Raw genomic sequence first — 24111 nt, 5'->3', positions numbered from 1 at the left:
AAAATATAACATCATTTATCCTACAAAGGCCATGGCGTTTTTAGAAGCATGAGAAACAAGAAATGATACTCTTGAAGGAGAAACGAAGAATGACACATGTTCTGTGGTGTTGGTGTATTCTCTTTAAAGTGGTGGATCCATGTGTAGAGTTGTTCTTTGTTTTTTAAATTGAAAGCGTTTGCCAGTTTATATTGAGGAAACCATTGAAATTTCTCATTACTCAACCAATTTACAACTGATTTTTTTATCTATTGTTCGTGTAAACTAGAGTTATGTTCTCTGTCAATAAAAGTAATTTCTTAAGCTCTCTAGTGAATCTCTTTCATTCTAGTTGTCCCCATGTGTTTTGTTGTTTTTAATGTATTGTGCCCTTGGTAAAGTTTATTCCAGGTTCCTATATATTGTTGTGCTTATCTTGCATGTATGGATGAGTTTACCAGTTTGAATGGGGGAAGCTGGTAGATAGGATAAATGCTGTGTTAGCACCACTCTGAATACAATGGTTTGCAGGCTCATCTTTTGCTTTCTGTGTTAATGGAAATCATTGGCTGTCATTATTATAGATAATCTTACAAGTTCTTTTAAGCTGACCATATAGGCGGTTTGATCTTGTAGAAAAGTGTGAAGTTAGTTGCAATGCAGTTTCTTGTAGAAGCTGAGCATATCACCAGGAAAGTTGATTCTCTCTGCCCAAATGTTGCTGTCTAGAATCATTTATTTGGTGAAGAGCTACTGGCTAAAGGATATACTGACTCTTGCAAGCATTACCATGAGACAGAAGCCCTGCATGTGCAAAAAGCTGGCTGAGATAGATCATCTGGCCAAGACTGTAGAGTTTGCTGGACCCCAGCATGAACTGGGAAACCATGAAACATCCTGAGGAGCAGAAGTTGTTCCATTTGCATGCACAGCTTGAAATCCAAAAGTGGAGAGAACTGCAATGAGGGTATAAAATGTATATAATATTCTATAGAAAAGCACAGAAACCCAAGAAGCATCTGATCTTATAGTGATCCTGGATCATGAATTGATCAACTGGGTAAGGTCAGTGGGAAACATCACAGTTCTAGTGCCATTGACACCAATCAAAACAGGACCCTCTGTTACTTTCAATCAAAACAGATGACCTACTGAAAGAATACAAAGATGTTTTTGAGGGTTACAGCAGTTGCCTAAAGTCAGGCTCCTAAATCCATATTTAGGCACCTGAATCAATGACCCTGTTATTCAAAAGTACTAAGCATCAGCAGCTTCTATAAAGATTAGGTTTCTAGTTTTGAAAATATTGGCCAGAGAACACCAGATTAAGGTCTAGATTCCAATAGGTCTCAGAGTATGTACCATGGTCCAAGAAAAATCGCACTTGTACTGCAACACAAAAATCAATCAGTCAGGTAATGAAATATTGAAACTGGAACATGTAGAGGTAATTGTCAAAGTAGATGACCCTACAGAGAAGGTGATTGAATTCTGCAGTGGTAGAGGAGAAGCTGCACACAGGAGAGCTACAGCTGTGCTGAGTTCCATGACCAGGGCCGGCTCCAGGCACCAGCGAAGGAAGCAGGTGCCTGGGGAAGCCAATAGAAAGGGGCGGCACTCCGCCCATTATTGGGGCAGCGGGTCCTTCAGTCCCTCTCTTCCTCTTCGGCAGCAACTCTATTGCTCCGCTTCAGTCTTCGGCGGCACTTAGGCGGCAGCTCAATCCCTGCGCTTCAGACTTTGGCAGCGGGTCCTTCACTCCCTCCCTTCCTCTTTGGCGACACTTCAATTGGGTTTTTCTTTTTCTTTCTTAGCCGCTTGGGGTGGCAAAAAGGCTGGAGCCGGCCCTGTCCATGACACCTGAACAAGGGAATCAAATGGGACCATTACCAGAGGCATACGTTTGATGAAGTAACAAGTACATTCTTGGGATACCCAGTTTTCCAGTGTCTGAAAGGCAAGGCTGGAAAAACTGGAAAAGAAATTCAATACTTATCGCTAGAGCTAGTTGGAAAAATTTTGACAAAACGTTCTGTCATCAGAATTTGCCAATACATCAAAATCAAAACATTTTGCAGAAACTGTTCAGTTCTGACAAAATCCTGCTGGAAACCAGGCAGGATTCCAGCCGGGTTGTCTCTTCGGCAGTCTTCCTGGCATGCTTCTGAGGAGCCTGAGCTTCCAGGCTCCCAGCTACTTCGCAACCCACCAGACTCATGAGTTCTTGGCAGCCCAGGATTTCTGGGTTCCCTGCTCCTCGGCAGCCCACCAGGTGGGCTGTCCTGGAGCTGGAACTTCCAGTAGAGCTGGGCTGAAAATTAGAACAAAACCAAATTTGGAAATCTCAAAATTCTCCACAAAATGGAATTACCATTCTCTAGCCAGGTTTACTAACCATGTTTACTATCCCACAAGGGAAAGACTTATTTACGTGCTTACTGTTTGGTACTCATTCAGCTCACAAAGTGTTTCAAAAGACCCTGGATTAAAGCTCTGCAGTGCTTTGTGTAGCTGAGGAGGACATATTGATGTTTGTGCTTTGTGCTGAGGAAAACGATGCTGAGCCATGTGCTATGCACCAGATATCTGGACAAATGTATCAAAACAACTGAAATAAAGTATGTCAGTCACATTCCCTCAGCTGAAGGCATCAGATCTGGCCCAGCAAACTCAGCAGCAATCTCTGAAATGAGACAGTCAGAATCCTGCTGAGCTTGAAAAGAAAATTGTTGATTTACCTTGCCAAGTTCAAACCACACCTCTCAGATGAGTTGGCATCACTAAGAGATCTCCTAAAGAAAGAGTCAGACTAAGTTTCAATAGGACGCCCAGCAAGGTTCTGCCATCACCTAAATGAAACAATTAATTGCTAATGCAAGCACATTGGGCTAAAGCAGTGTCTTTATGTGGAAGCATCGAAGTGAAGACTTGGATTTGAGTTACTGCAAGAAGTGAAGACTGTTTCATGCATTCAAGTCTCTCATCTCCACAGAAATAATCTATGTCCAGATTGAAAAAGAAATTCATGCAGTTGTGTTCGTTGTGAGCACTTCCATCAATACAATTTGGGGAGGGGGGGGAAGGACAATGGAGTCAGATCCTTTGGAGGCAACCACAGGTAATAAAACCCAGATAGCAGCAGCACCAAACTAAAAAAGAAATGATTTTTTTTGCTCCTGCAGAAACCCAACATTATTGTTAAACACCGACCAGAAAAGGACATACCAGTTACTGAAACCTTAAGCAGATAATTTCTGGCATAACATGGCAATTTGCAAGAGTCATTTGGCCACAAGTTCATTGTCAAGCATGAAAATGGCTGAACTAAGGGTCGCAACCAAGCTAGGTCTCCATTTATCTACACTGAAGAAACCTATCATTGCTGGCTGATCATAAGAAAATGTTTGTCACAGTTGTTGGAGTTCTGGACATTCTATGAGTAGCTAGTAGTTATGTATGATCTGACTCCTCCAGGTGAAATATTTGTGGTTTCATGGTCACTGAGCTTGGAAAGGACATGGATAATTCTTTCAAGACACACTGTGATAAAGTAGTGCATGACTCCAGGTTTGCTCTTTGGTTTCTTAAGAATGGACAAATAGAAGACGTGCTAAAGTTTGTGCTGCTGTGAGAAACCTCCAAGTGAAACTCTTGGAAGCATGTAATCCCTTAACATACTGTCTTGCCCGTGGCAGGAGGTGGTAGCTGACCTTTGCACACTGTATAGTGAAAACAATGTGAATCTAGTAGTATATTATAGATGTTGTTTTGAGTTGCAGAGACTGAAGAATGCAAAAACTTCCACAATGGCTGGTACACATAGACATCTTTGCCCAACATAGAATACATGAGGTGTTGGTATCAGACGATGGCCACCAGTGTAGGGATTTCAGCAGTTTGCACATGGCTATGATTTTTGTTATGCCATAATAGCTAGCTACAGATGTCTGCAATCAAATGGGCAAATAGTAAAAGACTAGACTGTTAGGCACCTACTAGTAAAGGTTGACAAGAGTGGAGGTGACTCATATCTTAATTTGTTGGGGTAGAGAAATTTGCTAATGGATGGTAGCATGATCAACTTCCAGTGAGCTATAATTTAAGACTAAGCAGTCCCACCCATCCAGATGCTAGAACAAGACTACTTAGCATTACTTCTCCCCCAGAAAGTGGGGAGAGAGAGTATTCAGAATCCTAATGGTCAGCGGCATTGTCACACCATAGTCCTATCTGGACATTGGAGAAATGGTTAGGAGCATGAAACTTCAGCACTTGCGTCTGATGAAGTGGGCATTCACCCACGAAAGCTTATGCTCCAATACTTCTGTTAGTCTTAAAGGTGCCACAGGACCCTCTGTTGCTTTTTACAGATTCAGACTAACACAGCTACCCCTCTGTTATTTAACAGTGGAGTAGTTGTACCAAATCTCAGGAAGGGTGTGAGGAACATTTATATCATGTGTGGAGAGTAAAACCTTTGAAAATTATTCCTGAACTGTATTTGCAGTCTTCTTTGTATCCTCAGGTCACAACCATGTACCAGGAAGGATGAGATCTACAAAATGATTTTTATGAGAAATGTGTATAAGTTTCTGAGCTGGCTAGGCAAACCATGATGAGGAGGAAATGGCTTAACACTTAAATCTGAGTTTATTCAAATTGGGACACAAGCTGCTGAATTCTTTCCCACAAAGCTATGCATTATCTAGAGTCTTGGATAAAATATATTTCTTATAATTATGATGCAATTAAAAGTGTCTCCTAAGTACTCCTCTCTTGCCAGCATTTTGTTGAAGATCAGCTTGATGTGTCCTCTGAGGATAACTCTGTTTAAAGTATTTTTCCCTAGTAGGATTTTGAACTTTATAATAATTTTGTTTAGTTATGTTCTCCCTAAATCCAAATTAATTCAGATATATTCCCCGGGAGAAAATTTGCTTGAATTAGTTTCCTTTTTAATAGGAAATAAAAACATTTATGGTCAACTCTTGAATGTCCAGTTTTCCCTGTGGCTACACAGTGAATATTATTCATTCTTTAATAATTGAAATATACCACCACTCCCTTGTAATCTATTTTTCTCAGAATGTTTTATAAAACTGTAGTGATTCTATTTGTTTTGGCTGCTTTCATTGTTGAAAGTTAGAAAATAATATATACAAAGTTTAAAAAAAACAGTTTATCTTTTGTCTCTCTGTTGGATAGCCACAGTTACACAATATTTGTTAGACCACTTTCAAAGGCTGTATGCTTTACCTTAATCTGTGGCTTATGATACATTAGCTTGATGAGGTAATGCAGGTAACACAGATCATGTAAGAAGAAAAGTATTATTCACTTTCAAAATTAATATTTATATAGAGTATGGTGAATGTATGTCATTTGAATTCACCAAGTCCTGCATAACTCAGTAATGTGGGACAGATACAGGGATATACAAAGAAACCTAAATAGTTCACATGCCTTGTCACTTACGTTTCGATGCATAAATCCAATCTTGTTTTTATATAGTATGTACTTTCTTTGTCTTCAAAGTCTTTTAAACCCTTTTTACTCTTTGCAAAAAAGACCTCTAGATTTAACATAACTTTTCTTTATCCTGTATTTTATACTTTGGCTTATATTTTTCTACATTTGTTAAGTGAGCTGCAAAAGTAAGCATGAATACAGAACGAGCAACCAGAATGTGCTCAATGTCCAAAATAATCAGTCTGTGAGGGGAGTTCAATACATAATAAATTTAAACTAATCTTAAGCAAAAAGTAATGTTCCTGAAGTCTGCTGGCCAGTTTTCTTTGCTGTGGACACTCAGAATGCATCATTCTTTGAGATCACAGATAGTGAAAAAATCTACTATTGCACAGAGTGGGCCCAGGTTAATAAATAAAAATGAAATTATAAAAAATAATCCTTAAAAATTGCACCAGTTAAGGGAAGAAAACATACTATTGCAATAGATACCAGAGAAAAAATGGCCAACAAGCTTGTGGCATTAAAAAAAAAATCTTGATATAAAAAAGTAGCTCAGAAATATTTTTGTGGCAAAAGCAAATAGCCCCCAGAGGCTGGCTAGAGAGGCCATGGGGAGGATATATTTTTGTATGGATAACACTGCACTTCCAAATTTGCTTTTGCAAGTCACTGTAAAATTGCTGCTTTCCTCTAATTTTGTTAAATCCTTTCCCACTCTTTTCTCTGTTGATCTCTCTCTCTTTGTCAAACTAAACTTTAGTAGTGCCTTCTATCCAATGTGGTACTATTCCCTTTTGGTCACTCTCACACTAAGTTGTGTGTGATGGGGTGGATGACAACTATTCACCCCAAGAAGACTCCACAACTCAGATTAAACATTCGGTGATTCAGAAATGGCTAGGGGGCTCCATTCAAGAACCAAGAGACACATTTACACATTTTTAAAGTAAAAACTGTAAGGCCAATACTGCCTGAGTACAAATGGCATTCTGGGCAGAAATAAATTATAATCACATGCACTTTGCATATTAAGGTGGATCGATGTCTTCCATTAACTTTAAAGATTGCCTTTCATATAGTCCTGTGGGTGATCACCAAGATCCTATCTTGTAAACTCGTACTCACGTGAGTTATTCTTACTCAGGAGAATAGCCCCATGAAAGTAAATGACAAGATTAGACATAAGGGTCTGACTTTCCTCAGCTTTGCTCCTTGTGTAATCATGTATACCAGGGCAGAATGAGTGCAAAGTGGGTAAAAAATGCTGCCAAATCAAAATGGTTGCTTTTACACTCACTTTGCACAGGCGTAAATTAATGATGCACAAGGTGCAAGGCAGTGGAGAATCAGGCCCTAATTTATATACCACTACTTTGGGTTTATAAAGCTTTTTTATCCAAAGATCTCAAATAACTTTACAAGCAGTTCATAATCCTTACAACATCCCTGTGAGGCTACAAATAGTGAAACTGAGGCACTGAGAAATTAAGTGATTTGTCTTAGGTGTCAGATAAAATCTGTGTCAGCACTTACACTGAAATCAAGATCTGACTTCAGTCTAACACCAACACCTGCCTGAGCCTCCATGCTTATTTTACTCCTGTCTGATCTTGCTAACTGAGAGTCTGTCTGGCTTTTCTGGACCAAATTCAACAGGTACAACTACCTGGGAGAGTAGTATTCTGGGCTGAATTTAGCCATATTGCACGGTGATATGAGTTACACTTTGGATGTAATTTGATCAGAAGATAAGTGTCAGTGGTTAAGGGCCAGATTCTGTATTTCTTACACTGAGTAGCAGCTTATTTTGTGCATAATGATATTGATTTTAATAGGTCTAACTCTTGGAGTAAAGTACTACTCATTCTGAGTGTGACTTTTGGCCAAAGTATTTTATTTATTTTGATTTTTATATTTGGCTACTTAAAGAAGTGTGCCTATCTTTTACTCTAGGCATTCATGGATTATTCTTAAATGTATAAGCACCAAATAGCCCATACGTATAGCCCCCCTCTCCTTTAACCATTAATCAGTATTCATATCTACTAATGATAATCCAGCAGTGAAAAACATGTTTTAAATTAAGAACTCCCACCGCAGCCTTCCTGTTTCCTCACAGCTAGCCTCGCATGCTACTCCAAAGATTGATAAACTAAGGCTGTTGTAAACTAAAGTAGAAAGTGAATTCCAAAGCTGAAGAGTGTGTATGGATAATGCCACATCAGCTGCTGCCCTCTGATACTGGGGGCTCCATCTCATCTGTCCCCTTTGAATGCAGCTGTGGCAATAATATGGCACAGGAGAGATGCAGTCTTGCAGGAAGTAGCTCCCAGGCCATTTAGGGCATTTATAGGTCAAAAGCTTTCAATTTTATCCAGTAGTTTGTTTTTTGTAATGTTCACAAAGTTCTTTGTAGCTTTAGCACAATCTGTATTCCATAATAGTATAAAACAGTATTTTACATAGGAAATAGCTTCATTTTATCTACATAGTTCTTCACGAGAGAGAGAGAGAGAGAGAGAGAGAGAGAGAAAGCGTCCTATATTTAGAGAACATGCTTTGTCTTTGATTTCATAAGGAGAGGTTACATAATAAAGTGCATATTCAAGGCACCTAACTTGGAATGCCAAATTATAGGTCATCTTAATTATTATGTACGTACTGTATATATGATAGATTCAATTATCCTTAAATGCTTAAGAAAGCTGCATTTAACTATGATTTACTGTAGTAAATGAAAGATTGCAATGAAAATTATGTTTTTAATTTATCCTTAAATATGCAAATTAATAATGATGGGTGTAAGAATATTGAAATATCTGCATGTATAATTAATACCTGCCTAGGTGACATACTTTGAGCATTTATTATAGAGTAAGAGTGATTTATGAGCTGTGTAATATAACTTGAGCTTGAAAAAGTTTTCCATTAACACTTTTTACATCCATACACATAACAGTACTGGATATATATTGTTCTCTAGAGGAATTCATTGCATATACTTTTACTATAGAAGCTTTTTTAAATGGAAAAAAGTCTATGGCTACTTCTCTGCAAACTGTTTTTGTAATAATTGCTGCATATGATCTTGATTATCATATGTTCAAATATAATGTATCATATTATACTTCTAAATGTATAATAACTGGTACATTATAATTTAACTGGTAGCTTAGAGCTGGGAGTTTGAATTTCCCAATGCTAGGTCCAGATGTTTAAAACACATTAGCAGAAAGAATCAACAATGCCTAATTCTTACATGGGACTGCCACACGGATCAGTCCATTGGTCCAATTCGTCCTGTATTCTGTCACTGACAGTCACCAGTACTAGCAGCTTTAGAGAAAACTATGAGAAACCCAACAGTTCTGGAATTACCTATTTCATGGGCCATTTCCTCCTAACCCCTAAGAGTAAGAGTTTGACTTACAATCTGAAATATGACAGTTTATATTGCTTCCTACCTTTTTTTTAGTATTTATTATTATAATTCTGTATGTTCTTGTTATCCATATAAACATCCAATCCATTCTTGAATCATCCTAACCTCTTGGCCTCAATGATATCTTGTCACAATGAGCACTATAGGCAGGTTAGACGTTGTATGAAGCGGTTTCCTCATCATCGTTTTGAATTTGCCACCATTCAATTTCAATGAGTGTCCGCTGTCTTGTGTTATGAGACAGGGAGAACATGTCTTTGAGGTACCTTCTCCATACTACTTTCTATTTTGAATACTTTTATCATGTTCCCTCTTATTCATCTCTTCTTTAAAGTAAATAATCCCAACTTCTTTAACATCTCTTCATATGAGTTTTTGTCTCTCTAATCATTCTCATCATCTGTCCCTGTCTTCCTGCTGTATCCTTTTTGAAAACTGAGTACAGTATTCCAGGTGAGTGCATATCATTGATTTATATAATAGAAAAATATTTTCTATATTATTTTCCATTCAATTCCCTTCTGCATCCTAATATTTTGTTTGATATCTTGACTGCTACTGTACTTGGATATAGTTTATACACCATGATATCCAAGTCTTTTTCCTGAGTCATATAATTAATTTAGAGCCCAGTAAAGTATATGAGTCGTTAAGTGTTCCATCCAATATGCATTACTTTGTATTTGTCAGAATTGATTTTCATCTGCCATTGTGGTGCTCATTCATTTAGTTTGGTTAGGGTCCTCTGAAGTTGTTGACAGTCTTCTCTGGTCTAGACTTACCTGAATAATTTTGTATCATCTACAAGTTTTGCCACCCCACTACTCACCTCTTTTCCAGATGACAAATAAATATATTGAACATCAGTCTTTGTATGGAACTTCGTGGTATCCTGCTTTTGCCATGGTAAAAATTGACCCTTTATTTCTACTCTTTGTGTTCTGTCTCTTAGTGCTTTCCTTCCTGAGCACTGAACATTCTTTGTCTCTAGTACCGTGCGTACTTAGTTCCTTCAATAGCCTTTTGAAAGTCCAAATAAATTGTCAACCAGTTCTCCTTTATCTACTGTGTTATTGATGCATTTTAAGAATTCTAATAAATTTGTGAGGCATAATTTTCCTTTGCAAAAGCCAAGGTGGCTAGATCCTTAATTTATCATGATTTACTAAGTACTTTATAATTCTATTTTTAATTATCATTTTGATCAAATTACCAAGGAAAGTAGTAAGACTTCATAGTCTGTAATTCCCCAGATAACCCCTTCAGTATCTTTTAAATATATATATATATATATATGTACAATATTTGCTACCTTCTAGTTCTTTAGCAGAGTGGCTGATTGTAATGAGAGATTGCACATTTTTCCTAGCAGCTCACCGACTTTACTCTTAATTTTTTTCAAAATTCTTGAGCGTGTACTGTTGGCCTAATGACTTGTTGCTTTTTAATTTATGAATTTTTTCTAGCACTTCTTCTTCTTTTAACACCTCTGTCTCTGATAGTACCTCATCTTTATTATGAGTAAAGAATAGATTCAGGGTAGGTATCTTCCCAACATACTCCCTGGTCTAGAAACAGAAAATATACCATGCTCCCACTAAAAGGATATTAGAATATCCAACCTTCAATCCATATAATGCATTTTAACATTAAATCAAAGAATACAGTCTAAAAAACCCACCTACCATCCCTACTATTGTAGTGAATTACCTATAATATGTTGTTTCAGAATTTCATGTGTTAATAGGTGTGTTGCTGCTGATTAACAGGTTTTAGATGCAGGAAGACTAAAAGAATATAATGAGCCATACATTTTGCTACAAGAAAAAGAGAGCCTGTTCTACAAGATGGTGCAACAAGTGGGCAAGGCTGAAGCTGCAGCTCTGATTGAAACAGCAAAACAGGTAGTTTTAAAAGAAGTTGTAATTAAGTTTGTCTCTATAGTCTTATTTTTCCCAAGTTAGCACATTCCGTATTAGAGCAGGCCCCATCCACTCCTGTAGTTAAGGTCTGTCAGCTTTTCAATTCTAAACCCTTATATTCTATGCTTTATTACATCTGTATGTGTTTGTGCATATATTCATGTATAAATAATATAGTGTGTGTCAGAGTATGTTATAGACATACATCACTCACAAAAAAATGACCCTGAAAGAACATTAAGGTTGTGAAGTCAAGCACTCAGGAGTTAGACAATGACAAAATTAAGGTTGCCCATGCGACCTAAATTTGGCCCCCTTGTGACACAGCTGTTAGTTATATGATCACTTATTATCTTTTCCTTGCTCATTGCACAAGATGAATGGTGCTCATTGAATGAGTGGCTGTTCAATATTTTGCTTTCTTTTCATTGCTCATTGTATGGTTCCAGGCCTTATTTATTGCACACTATTCAAACAAGCTCTGAATAAAGAATTATTAATTTCCTCGTGAGCTTTTCTATGACGCTTAACATTACAGCGTCTGAGTGCTTCACAAACATTAACTGATTTATTTCCACAACACCCCTCTGAAATGAGGGGGTAGTATTATTCCTACTTTACAGATGGGGAGCTGAGACACAGAGACATAAAGATCAAGTGTGTGTTAATTTGGGGTGCCCAATTTGATAAGCCTGCAGCCTGATTTTTTTAAAGAATTTTGCATTGTATAGCACTTTTTGTTCTGAATACAGCTCCCACTGATTTCTGTTGTAGCTGTGAATGCATAGCATGTCTACAAATCAAACTCCAGTTCTCTCAAATTGGGCACCTAGGAGATGAGAACACACAGTTAATGACCACCTCTGACAAGTTTGATTAAGTGACTTGCTCAGTATCACATAGGACAGGTGTGGGCAAACTTTTTGACCCAAGGAAATTGTATGGCAGGCCATGAATACTCATGAAATTGCGGGTTGGGGGTGGGAGGCGGTGAGGGCTCTGGCTGGGAGTGTGGCCTCTGGGCTGGGGCCAGAAATGAGAAGTTCAGGGTGCGGGCGGAGGCTCTGGGCTGGGGCAGGAGGTTGGAGTGCAGGGGGAGGAGGGTGCAGCTCCAGCTGGGGGTGTGGGCTCTGGGTGGGGCTGGGGATGAGGGGTTGGGGGTGCAGGAGGTGCTCTGGCCTGGGACTGAGGGGTTTGGAGGGTGAGGGGATCAGGGCTGGGACAGGGTGTTGGGGCACGGGAGGGGGTCAGGGGTGCAGGCTCCGGGTGGCACTTACCTCAAGCAGCTCCTGGAAGCAGCGGTGGGTCCCTCCTCTGGCTTCTACATGGAGGTGTAGCCAGGCAGCTCTGCGCGCTGCCCTGTCTGCCGGTGCCGCCCCTGCAGCTCCCATTGGCCATGGTTCCCAGCCAATAGGAGCTGCGGAGGCAGCACTTGGGGCGAGGGCAGTGTGCGGAGCTCTTTGGCTGCCCCTACGTGAAGGAGCCAGAGTGGGGACATGCCACTGCTTCCAGGAGCCGCGCGGAGCCACAACACTCATGGAGCAGGGCAAGCCCATGACCCCGCTCCCCAGCCGGAGTGCCGGAGCTGGGAAAGCCCTGGACCCTGCTTCCCAGCGGGAGCTTTAGGGCCAGATTAAAATGTCTGAAGGACCGGATGTTTGCTCATGCCAGACGTAGGATCTCTGTGGCAGAGGCAGAGGCAGAATCCCATTCTCCAGATTGTTAATCAACTGTCTTAACCATGAGACTCTCCTCTTTTTCTGCAATACCTGCCTCATTCACTATACACCTTCCAGCTTCTGCAACAAACAGGACAGGAGTCCTACAGACAACAGCCTCCTTCAGTACACAACCCTGCTTTATTCTCAGAACAGGCCCATCTTGTGCACTGAATGATGCAGGGGTCCTATGAACAAACAGTATTAAAGAGCGTACTATAATGCATATGACGAAGGGGGAGAATTAAGATTGCACAGGCAACTTTATTGTGATATTTCCTAATTTCTTACTGTTTGACTTTGCAATCTTAACTTTAAGGTAGTTTTTTGTATGTAACTTCCTGGATTTTTAAAAAAGCAACCTGAAAAATCAAATTCCATCACATGGAATTGTATGGTCTCCTACACAGTAATCCGACTGTTCCAGAATCATAGAAGACGAGGGTTGGAAGAGACCTCAGGAAGTCATCTGGTCCAGTGGTCTCCAAGGCGGTGCCCGTGGGTGCCATGGCACCCGCTGGGGCATTTATGTGCACCAGCCTACTGACAAGGGAGCGCTTCTGCTGGACAACCCGCTGCCAAAGAGCGCGGCTGCTGGACAACTAGCCGCCGAAATGCCGCCAAGAAGCGGCAACGCCAAGAAGCATTGGCGGTATTTCGGCGGTGACGCTCTCGATGATGCCGCTTCTTGGTGGCATTTCGGCGGCTGGTCGTCCGACACCCGCCACACTCTTCTGGGAACATGACTATGCTATTGCAACAGAAAGGTTGGGGACCACTGGTCTAGTCCAACCCCCTGCTCAATCTGAATCTTTAGATCCACCACTCAGACCTCTGATACTTCAGCTACTCCTTTAGCTCATCTCAGTAGTACGTTGTCATCTTCTGTGTGGGCCAGCCACTGGAGATAAATGCAGCACAAATTTTGCCAGCTGGTTATACAGCTATTTGCTGAGTAGAGAGGAATATTGACTCTGGAATCATGGTTTCTATTCCAGATTCTGAGGGGACTTTAGTGGCTTTAGTGACAGACACTTCTGCCCCGACCCCTGCAGCCTGTCCTTGTCCCGGTCCCCCACCCCTTCAGCTCCACATCCCAGTATTCTCTCTTGATCTTTCTCACAGTCTCTTTGCTATGATCTCCAGGCAGCCCATCTGCCCTGGCTTCTGACCTGTGCTAGATGACTTCAGTACAGCTGAACCTCTTTCCTCCTTTCCACTACCCCCCAAATGTGTGTCAATGAAGAAAGGAGTTTGCAGTTTGCTTCAGTGACTCAACGCAATGGTTGCTGCATTCTTATCAAGGCAGCCTGGCTTGCCAAACTATGCTGCTGGCTTTCCCCATTCCCTGACAGCAAACTAAACTCCAGCTCTGGCTTCCTTGGATCTTGCTGCCTAGCTTCATAGAACAGTATGAGGCGCGTGCATTAGAATCCAATTTGTGGGGAAGGCTGGAGAGCACTGGGTAGGCAGCATGGCTGAGATTCAGGAAACAAAATGGCCGGTGCCTGGCTGCAGCAAAGTGGAGAATTGCGTAGTAAAAATAGGCAATTCTTTGACATCTTGGAAAAATGGAGCGATGGCATTAAAGAGTCCACAGATTTCAATGAACAGGGCACATCATGCCCCTCAAGGTTATTGTTTCTGGCTTTCTGTAGATGCAGGAAGAGACCAGTGCACAAGTTCACACTTTCAGGGTTTTCTTCACAGCAGTGATGTCTAGAACAATTTTTTTTAATTTTTACAAAAAGAAAGGGGAGATTCAATTGGAAAACAATTTAGCAGCCAGGGGTGTATTCTGCAGCGACTTCTACAGCTGCAGAGTACACAAGGCCCTATTTATAATTATGTGTACTAATTAACAGGTTTATTGAATGGCAAAAGCAAAGCAGATCTTACATTATAACTCCCCTGTGTAGCACCAATTTCAGAACTCTGGAAACAATTCTTTGTTCATGATCCCAGCCAGAATGTATTCCTGAGCGTGCTATGTTTCCCAGGATGTTGCATGGTGAATCATATTTTGATACATTAATAGAGAAAAGGGTTCATCATATTCTGTATGGTCATTATATAGAAAACCAAAAAAAAAAGTAAATTTGATATATCTGGAATTTATAGAAATTATGTTTAAAGGAACCAATTAAATGTATATAAACAGAATTAAAAGTTCTAAATCAGTGTTTGTCTACAAAGCTAAAACCAGCTTCTTGGGAAATTAGGGCTCAATCCTGCAGAGAATGGACAGGCTAGAGCCAAGGCTCTGAAACTGTCATCTGCAGAGAGTTTGACCACATGGTGATGTCTCCTTTTGTTTCCAGTTGCAAAACTGCATTCAAAGACAGCTCAAAATATGTAATAGAATTGCCTAATAGTACTTGTCTATGGAATCACCTGTTGTTGACACAGGAGTGTTATGTGATTGTATACAGGAGGGGAAGAGATCCATGAACCAATCTCTCTTATGTGGTTCATGCTGTGAAGCAGTTTGATAACTACTGGGCTAGAGGGTAGATACAAGCTTAAGTATCTGCTAAGGGAGTAGAGCATGGTACTTGTTAGCTCCGCATCCAAAATATGGGAGGAAAGAGAATCTCAGCAACTGCTCAAAACTACAGATTATGGCACAGTTGTGAAAGTAGCAGGAAGCTTAACTTGGGGATTCCTTTATTAGTGTCCCCTGTGCTTCTTGCACACTAACACAGGATCTGTTAGAAGAGCTGATCATAATGGCTCCTCTTTCTGTTGTGATATGTTTGTTGTTGTGTTCTCATAAGTTCCTACTGTGGTTCCTAAGGCTTTCTTATACCCCAAACCAGCTGCACCTTAAATAATGGTAAGAATTGGATTGTAATCTTTTTCAAATCATATGCTTATTTGACAATGGTTTGCCTTACCAAAATGGTTCAGCATGTGGCTTTGTTGCTGATAGGCATTTCTGAGTTTTGCATTGACCTTGCTTGAATCCTGCAGCAGAGCATACACTGGCAACAAGTTGCTGCAGGTTACAGTAAGTTTTATGGAGCAATAGAGCAGCTGTGCATCTAATTTAAATGCATGGAATGCACACTTTAGCATCGGGGCCAAGATTTTCATAAGTCACCAGTGATGGAGTGTCTTTAATTTTGACTGTCCATCTTGAGATAATTTAAAGGGGCCTAATTTTCCGAAAGTGCCCCCCTTAGGTGTTTCAAGTTAGATATCCAAGGATGCAGGCACTCAAGTTTAGTAGTTGCTTTTGAAAATCTTGGGTCAGCTTCTAACACCTCCCTCCTCCAATTCTGCCCATTTCAGCCACTTAGCAGTCCTTATTTTTTTTCCGCAAATCTAAAAGGCAGCAACCCTGGCTTAGTATGATGCAGCTCAAAGTCCACCCTGCTGAGCATGCTCAGTCTGAGTGCTGTGCGACACTGCTCAGCCACCTCCACGCCTCTCTGCAAGGTTGAGCCCTAAGTGAACATTGTTGTTATCTATGTTCAATTTAAAAGGAGCTGTTAGGAGATCATCATAAGAAAAAGAGAAATAATTGTCAGACGGAATAACGTGTTCATTGAGTTTAGTTTAGTTTACCCCACTGCTGCACACTCAACAATGATTTGTTCAGATACATAAAATTTACCATTTGGACTCCAATCCTGATGTCAAGGGACGTTTTGCTGCTGACTTCAGTGGCACCAGGAGTGGGCAATTACTGTATTAACAGCCTTTGGATGTATTGATAAAAGTAAAATTTTTGCTTACAAATATATATTTAAATATCAGCTATTGTGCATGCACAGTCATTACTTTTTAGAAGTTTGAATGCCATTTTGGTCCTGTTAACGTTAGTGGAAGACCTGCCTTATGTGAGGCCTTCTGCACCTTCCACACTTGAACTGTGGGCATTCCGCATCTTGCAGTATCAGGCCCAGGGGAAGGATTCCCATACACTTACAGTGAGATGGTTGAAAAGCTACTGTCACTTCATTGTATCCCCCGGTAATGTGCTGAGGTTTTCTATTACCTTTCCTTAAGAAAATTCACTGTCAAAAGCGACAGTAAAAGTATGTTAAAATTATGTCTTAAATCAGTAAAAAGATGGAAATGCACTACTAAGGCTCTAACCTCGAATATGTAGATGAAGCCAGGAACTAGAATAATTTTCCTCTAGTGCACCCCATTGTGGCTGGTTACTGGAGAACGCTTGACTTCCAGTCCTTTTGTTGATTCAAATCATAACCTTAATATTCTTTGAAAATTGTACAAATACACTGCATTAGTGTGTGTGCCCACAAAGGGAGACATTCATACATATAGGAGGGTTCGTATAATATAGCTATTTCTTTTTTATATCGTATGTCCTATACATTTATTCATATATGAAAAGAACATAATTATCAGGCAAAGCTAACTTTGTTGACAGTGCCCCCAAAATATAAATAGGAGAAATGTTTCACAAGCCATATTCAGGACAGTTTGAATATGAGACCTAACTTGTGACACGTCAGCCTCAGAAAGATAGCGTATTTTCTGTTTTTTAAAGACTCAAACAAAACTTTTCACATTCTTCTTTGAAAAAATTACATTTGAAGTCCTTTTTCACCCAAACACATTTTCAGATAAGAGCACACAAGTCTTGACATTATTTCATTTTGTTATGCGCATCTGTCAAGAAACAGAGATATGATACAGCTTCTAAAAACTGATGATTGTGGAACAGTGAAACTTGACAGCATTTCATTTCCTTTATGTTCTGATTATACATTTATCAGGAAACCTGTATCTCTTCTAGTTCAGCTAGAAATTGGTAGAATTCAAGAACTCAAAGGCTTGGCAAAGAACTGTCCTATTATTTGGTATCATCTTACATTTTAGAGAAGTTGCTTGGTTGAGTCATTGTTAAGGCTTTTGCTTCTCCTTTCATTATTGTGGTACACTATCCAGAGATCACATTTCTATAGGCCCTATAACTGCTCTGCAGCACAAATTAAACGCTGGGATATTTCATACATATACTGTGAAGTTTCAATGGTTGTCAATCATAGTTTGTAAAATATAAGGATTACAACCTGATATTAACATCCAAATCCATTGTGTTCATTTTATGTGTGAAAATGAGAAACCCTTGTGCAGACTCTAGATTTCCCAGCCTCTTTGTCACCCTGTTTTTAATTTATCTCCATGTTTTGAGCCAGTAAAATAATTTTACTTATCTGTTTAATGCAAAGTGATAAAATATATCTATTGATCTGAATTATCAGAACTTGAGTGGATCTACAGGTCATGTGAGGATTCAGTTACACTTTATTCTGATCAGAGAGCAAGATCAGAGTAATTTTACTAATTCCTCAATGAGTAAGGAGCTATTTCTTGAATTTTCTTCAATTAAAGTTCCTGTTCAGTTTCCTTAAGGAAATTAATTTCTGTGCTTACATTGCATTAATCTGGAGAACTATGTCTTTTGAAACTAAAAAATGTTTAACAGTGATGGGTAAAATTAATCAGTGTATGGATGTTTTCTTTTTCTAGGTCTACTTCAGTAAAAATTACCCAGAAGTTATTCAGAATGGTCAAGTTGTCACACATTCTTCAATAGATGCTGCCTCAGGATTAATCTTTTGTGAAACTGCACTGTGATCCAGCGTAGACATGATAGCTTTCTATAGAATGCAAACCGGAAATCATTTAAACTGGATGACTGACAGTGTTTAGAGTGGAGCTTTTTGCACTAGACAACAATCATATTTCATATTAAGAAAAATATTTCATCTAGCTCTTTCTTTAATTTTAGTGCAATACATTTATCATTTCCATCTAAATAAATTTCCATTGCTAAAGGAATTAGGCAGACCTGTTTTTTGTTTTGTTTTGTTTTTTGAAAGTTACATGGTAGAGACTTTCATATTTAAATCACAGATGCAGGGCATCTAACAATTCTGGGGTGCAGTTTTAGAGGTTATTAGAAAACCTGAAGTTTCTCTATTTTCCCATTTGGAAAGCATGTAAAATCAATTTGTTTAGTGTCACTTTAAAATTTGTCTTACAGCAGTTTTGATAATATAACACACCATTTTCTAATGCAGTACTTATTATATACTCCATCTTTTTAAAGCAGTTTTACAAACTGGCAGAAACAAGAACTGAACCAACCAAAAATACATTTTTATAGAGATAAGTTCACATATTGTTATAAATATAAATTTTTAAATTAAAATGTAATACAGGTATGGTCTGTGGAAATTAACGTAAAAATTTCAGTTTTCCTTTGCTGAGATCCAAATGCTGAAAATCAATATCAAGCTACTGTATTTTAGAAGAAAATGGTCACATTTTGCTTATATTTTGCAGTGCACCAATATTTTAATAATTTAATATACATTCCTCTTTTTATCCAGGTAATCAAATAAAAAAGTATTAAAATAACTAGAGGAAATACTTATTGAAAGACTTGTCATCAGTAAACACTATGTAGTGGAAAGTTATCTTCTGCAAAACACATTGTGAAAATTTATACATTATTTGCATTTATTGTGCCTTAATACAATTCAAGCCAAATCTTCACCTGCAGGGTACACAGCAAATTCATTAAATATACTTTTTTATTTTACTGTTTTAAATTAATGCATTTAAAAAATTTGCATCAAGAATTCTGTTTAAATGAAGCTTCGTGAAGTTGCCATTTCAGCGCTCATGGATAGAAAAATATCACTTGTAATTTTGACAGGTTTCAGAGTGGTAGCCGTGTTCGTCTGTATCAGCAAAAACAACGAGGAATCCTTGTGGCACCTTAGAGACTAACAAATGTATTTGGGCATAAGCTTTCATGGGCTAAAACCCACTTCATCAGATGCACGGAGTGAAAAATACAGTAAGCAGTATAAATATTACAACACATGAAAAGATGGGAGTTGCCTTACCAAGTGGGAGGTCAGTGCTGGAAACTGGACACCATCAAGTTAGGCCTGAATAAAGACTGGGAGTGGATGGGTCACTACAAAAAGTAATTTTCCTTCTGCTGATACTCACACCTTCTTGTCAGCTGTTGGAAATAGGCGACATCCACCTTGATTGCATTGGCCTTGTTAGCACTACATAAGTAATTTTCCTTCCCTTGATATTCACCCCTTCTTGTCAACTGTTGAGAATAGGCCGCTTCCACCTTAATTGAATTGGCCTCGTTAGCACTGACCCCCCTCCCCAAATTTTTTAGTCTCTAAGGTGCCACAAGGACTCCTCGTTGTTTTTGTAATTTTGGTGCCCCTACTGATTTTGAGAAGAATTTAAGGAAAGAGATCTGTATTCTGTGTTAATAAGTTAGGTCCTGATCCAGTAAAGGACTTAGCATGTAGTACTGTTGTGGATGTGTCCTGCCAGCCACACCCATTTATGCCAAGGTTCAAAATAGAGACCAGCTGCACAGATCTCTGCTCTGTGACATTCAAAGGGTTGCAGCATCCCTGGATGTGGGTTCTTTGTGGTATGGGCTACCTGCATAGCAGAAATGATCCATTTCCGCTGCAGTTTGTTTGCATTTACCCATCTACACAGGTGTGGCATCTGGCTCCTAGTAACACTCTTTTATTGTTATCATGAAGTTCCAAAGTGAAATACTTTTCTGCTTGAGCAGATTCTGACACCCTTCCTCCACAATTACTCCCATTAAATTCAATAGGGCGACATTTGATAGGGTGCTATTTAACATAAGGGTCTCACATTCAGGCCCTTTTATTGGGCTGAGTCTAATCTCACCTAACCCTGTTTTACAGTGGTGCAATTCTATGGCCTTGCATGGATTTATGTCTTGGGTTTACAACAAGATAAGAGGAGAGTCATGCATACTGTGTGTGATATGCTGGAGTTTTTAAACATACTACAAAAGTGCAGGCATCTGGCCATATTGTACTGTGAATCTATGCCCATCATTTCCATCAATATTCAGGAAAATCATGTGCATGGATCAAGGGTATAATGTGGCTCTAGGCCATTTCAGCCAAAAATACTTCTATGTTATATTTGAGAGAAGAATCCAAAGTTTTTAGGTTCTGCCGACTCACTGGCATGAAAGCTAGACAGATCTTGCTATATCAGACTCTCAACTAGTATACTTTACTTAGAATTAATTTGCTACTGTAGCTTTTTGAATGCACGCAAAAATGTTAGGCATCTATGAGAATGCTGATTATGCTGTATAACGTGTTTTGACAGGACAATACTGGCAATATGTCTCAAATGTCAATGTCATAGAAATCAAACTGAAAACCTGTGTAAGTTGTTGAACAGGACAACTGGTATGTTCATTTCTAGTAACTTCTCTCATTGCCATTAAATCCACATTGTACTCTTTTAAAAAATAGTTCAGCTAAATAATGCAGGTTAGATTTAATCAATAAATCATTGTTCAGTTTTTTTCTTAACATCTGTTGCTGTTTTGTTTTAACAATTATGTAGGGTAACGTTGGCTGGTCCATTTATTTTCAGATGAGTAAAAATGTATCAGTGCACCTTATTGTTAACAATCAAATTTACGGCTTAGCGTTTAAGTAAAGTGTGGGAGGGAATTGGCCTTCCATTTGTTGGGTCTCTTGACTGTTAAATGTACATAGTATTGTTCCAGATAAGCCTTTTACATATCCATTTCAGGTAGAATTCAACTGAACAGTTCTCACATCCACATTTGAAAATATTCTTAATTTACTTACAAGCAGCAAAGCTGGGTCATTGTGATCTACATTCCTTAATAGGAATCTCTTGGAAATGAGTTCCATCTTCTGAGTTATTAAAGCCTTTTAAAACAACTTCTTCACCATCAGCTGCCTTAAAATTCTCTAGAATCTTCATTCTAATATAGACTATTTCAAATACAACAACTCTGAAGTCACCAGTGCATAGGTTTATTTGTTGGGAAGGAGACTAAGAGCAACCCCTGGTTCCGATCTAAATAATTGTAATTTCGACAAATGACAGTCATGGCGTATCTGATATCATCTGTTTGTACAAAATAGACAAATTGTGGAAGAATAAACACCATAAGGAGGAAGATTGCACAGAATTCTTTTAAATAATGTTTGTCCCTGGGTCCGGTGGACCTTGTGGCAATGTTCTGTTGAATTCCCTGCACCAAGGTCTCACTCTTAAGGTAGATCTACGCTGAAGTGCAGCAATACCAGCATGCCCAGTCCTTGAAAGAGGCCATCACTTTCTTTGATCAAGATCAGTTTTTTCTGGTTGTCTGAGTAATTGTTGACTGGTTCCAGTAAACTTTCCAGCCTATGGTTAGAAAAATAGTGGTATGATGCATATGGATAAAATTGTGGGGAAATGGAAGATTCTTAGGACTCCCAAAAATGGTATAGAGACCTCCCTGAAAAGTATTGCTTTTCAGATTGCCTGGTCTCTCTCCCCCACAAAAATCTGACCTTTTCATATTTGTTTTCACTCTTCTTTTTAAAAAAAGACTAAATATTTCCTCTGATGAGGGTGAACTTCTGATATTTTAACAGAAGAATGTGGATTTCTACATACCCTTTAGTTTTTCTTGGAATTTGTGTAATGACTGTTAGATTGTTATGGCCATAGAAGGGTTTTTAGTTGACTGTATGGTATGACGTATTGCTGTGTGAAAAAAGTGGGATGATAAAATCCTCAAAAGTATGTGTAACCCTGTTGTAATGATCACACATATTATCATGTAAAGACACAAATGCAGTATTGCACTTGAAATAATTTGTATTGTGGCACTATCCAGAGGCCTCAACCAAGATCAGGGCCCCTTACAGTTGTGTTCGATGCTATAAAAACACATGGTAAGAAACGGTCCCTTCCCCAGAGGGTTTACAGCCTAAACAGACCAGATGGACAAAGGGTCGGAGGAGAAACAGATATTTGCACTATCTGTCACTGCCCTGACTCCAGAAGAGTGTTCTGAGTCAAGAGGGCCTTGGTGATAAGGAGCCTGGATGGAAGGGATGATGGACTGAGGTTAACGCTGCCCCCTACTCCTGACATTGAGGATGCTGGTGTGAAGGCTCATTTGTGCAACATGTTCCCCTTTGGAATGAATAAACTAGACCCCTGAAGGGGTTCAATATGTATCAGCCTCACTGAACTTATTGAAAGCACACTAAGGGAAACCAAAGCAGAGACACAACCTTGGTTCTGCCACAGGCTGCCAGACATTGCTCCAGCTGTGAGTGCCTACCATTACACCTGTTTGTTGTTGGGATGTTTACTATATTAATATATTGATTTAGTTTAATAGCAGGCTTTAAGCAAACAAGCAGGAAGAAAGGAATGAATTCAAAATGACCTTGACAAATTGGTGAATTGGTCTGAAACCAGCAAGATGAAATTCATTAAAGACAAGTGCAAAGTACTATATTTAGGAAGGGAAAAAAAATTGAAAGCACAAATACACCATGGGAAATAACTGGCTAGGAAGTAATACTGCTGAAAAGCATCTGGAGGTTTAGTAGATCACAAGTTGATTATAAGCCAGCAATATGATGCAGTTGTGAAAAAGGCTGTTGTGACAATCAAGGTCCAGACACCCAAAGGGGAGTATGGGGGGGTCTGAACCCTGCAAAATAAGCTATCGAATCAACTGGTTGTAGACACTGTTATTCTGTATGTAAAGTATGCCAACTAAGGTCTTTTGTGAAAACTTGTAATGTCCTGAACTTGATGGCCATTAGGAGATATGTATACAGGCTATGGTTTTGAATTGATGCATGTATTTATGTGTAGAAAATTGTAATTGTGCCCATAGAGACAGGCTGGGAGGGCACCTCCCAGGCAGGTGTTCACACTCTGAGCACCTAGCATTGTTCAGGTAGGAGGAGACAATGGTGGACCATTAAAATGAATGGGAAAAACACTGAAACAACTTGAAACGGAAAAGAAAACCCCATTCTGGGAAACCCCACCCCTGTTCTGTGTGATCATGAATTACCATAGTCCTGAGGAAAAGAAAGAAAACCCTGCAAACTCTGTTAAAAGGCAAGGGAAGTGAAGGCTATCCACAAATGAAGGGTCAGCAATTAAGCAGGGTGCTTTCCATGAAGCACTGGATCCCTCTAGGACAGAGGACCTGCTGGAAAACCGTTCAGAGGCAATAGGTAACTTGTATTAACCAAGGGAATTTAGCTCAGAGAGAAATGTAAAGCCTCAGATTTTGTCTTTCTGTTCTGTGTGACTTGTATGTGTTTTGGCTTTCCTTACTATTGCAGCTTGGAATCTGTGATGTGTTGTTGTTTTTTTTTCTATTAAACAAACTTTTTGTTTATTTCTGCCTCCAGTAAGCCTCTGTTGTGCAGACTGTGGGGAGCATAAGCGCCAAAGTGAATGGATAACTGGGGGCAGGTTTCCTGCCCTTCGTGGTGATGAACTGGATGGGAAAAGTCCAAGTGGCTGGTAGTTACGACCTCAGGGAGAAAGATTTGGGGGGACTCGGGACCAGCAAGGATTGTTGAGGTAACCCAGTAAGAAGTAACTAGGCTGATGGAAACCTTACACTGGCAGGCTGGCTACTGGGGGCAGAGCCACGAAGAAGAACAGCATAGCACTAACACACCCAAGTTACATGGCAGGCAGTGACAGAATC

The 24111-nt window shown here is 39.4% G+C and overlaps 1 protein-coding gene across 2 annotated transcripts in view; it reads left to right on the top strand.

The window, feature by feature from the left end:
• The window catches only part of ABCC4 (ATP binding cassette subfamily C member 4), a 235430-nt gene extending 211637 nt beyond the window's left edge, over nt 1–23793 (top strand). For both annotated transcript variants that reach the window (XM_054012156.1, XM_054012155.1), the window contains 2 exons: nt 10663–10797; nt 18042–23793. In XM_054012156.1, coding sequence (XP_053868131.1) covers nt 10663–10797; nt 18042–18149 — 243 coding nt within the window. In that variant the 3' untranslated portion in view covers nt 18150–23793. The remainder of the gene's footprint in view (nt 1–10662; nt 10798–18041) is intronic.
• Nucleotides 23794–24111: the final 318 nt, after the last annotated feature.

Source organism: Malaclemys terrapin, chromosome 1, assembly GCF_027887155.1.
Source record: "Malaclemys terrapin pileata isolate rMalTer1 chromosome 1, rMalTer1.hap1, whole genome shotgun sequence".
Taxonomy (NCBI): domain Eukaryota; kingdom Metazoa; phylum Chordata; order Testudines; family Emydidae; genus Malaclemys; species Malaclemys terrapin.
This window is presented reverse-complemented; position numbering and strand designations above follow the sequence as displayed.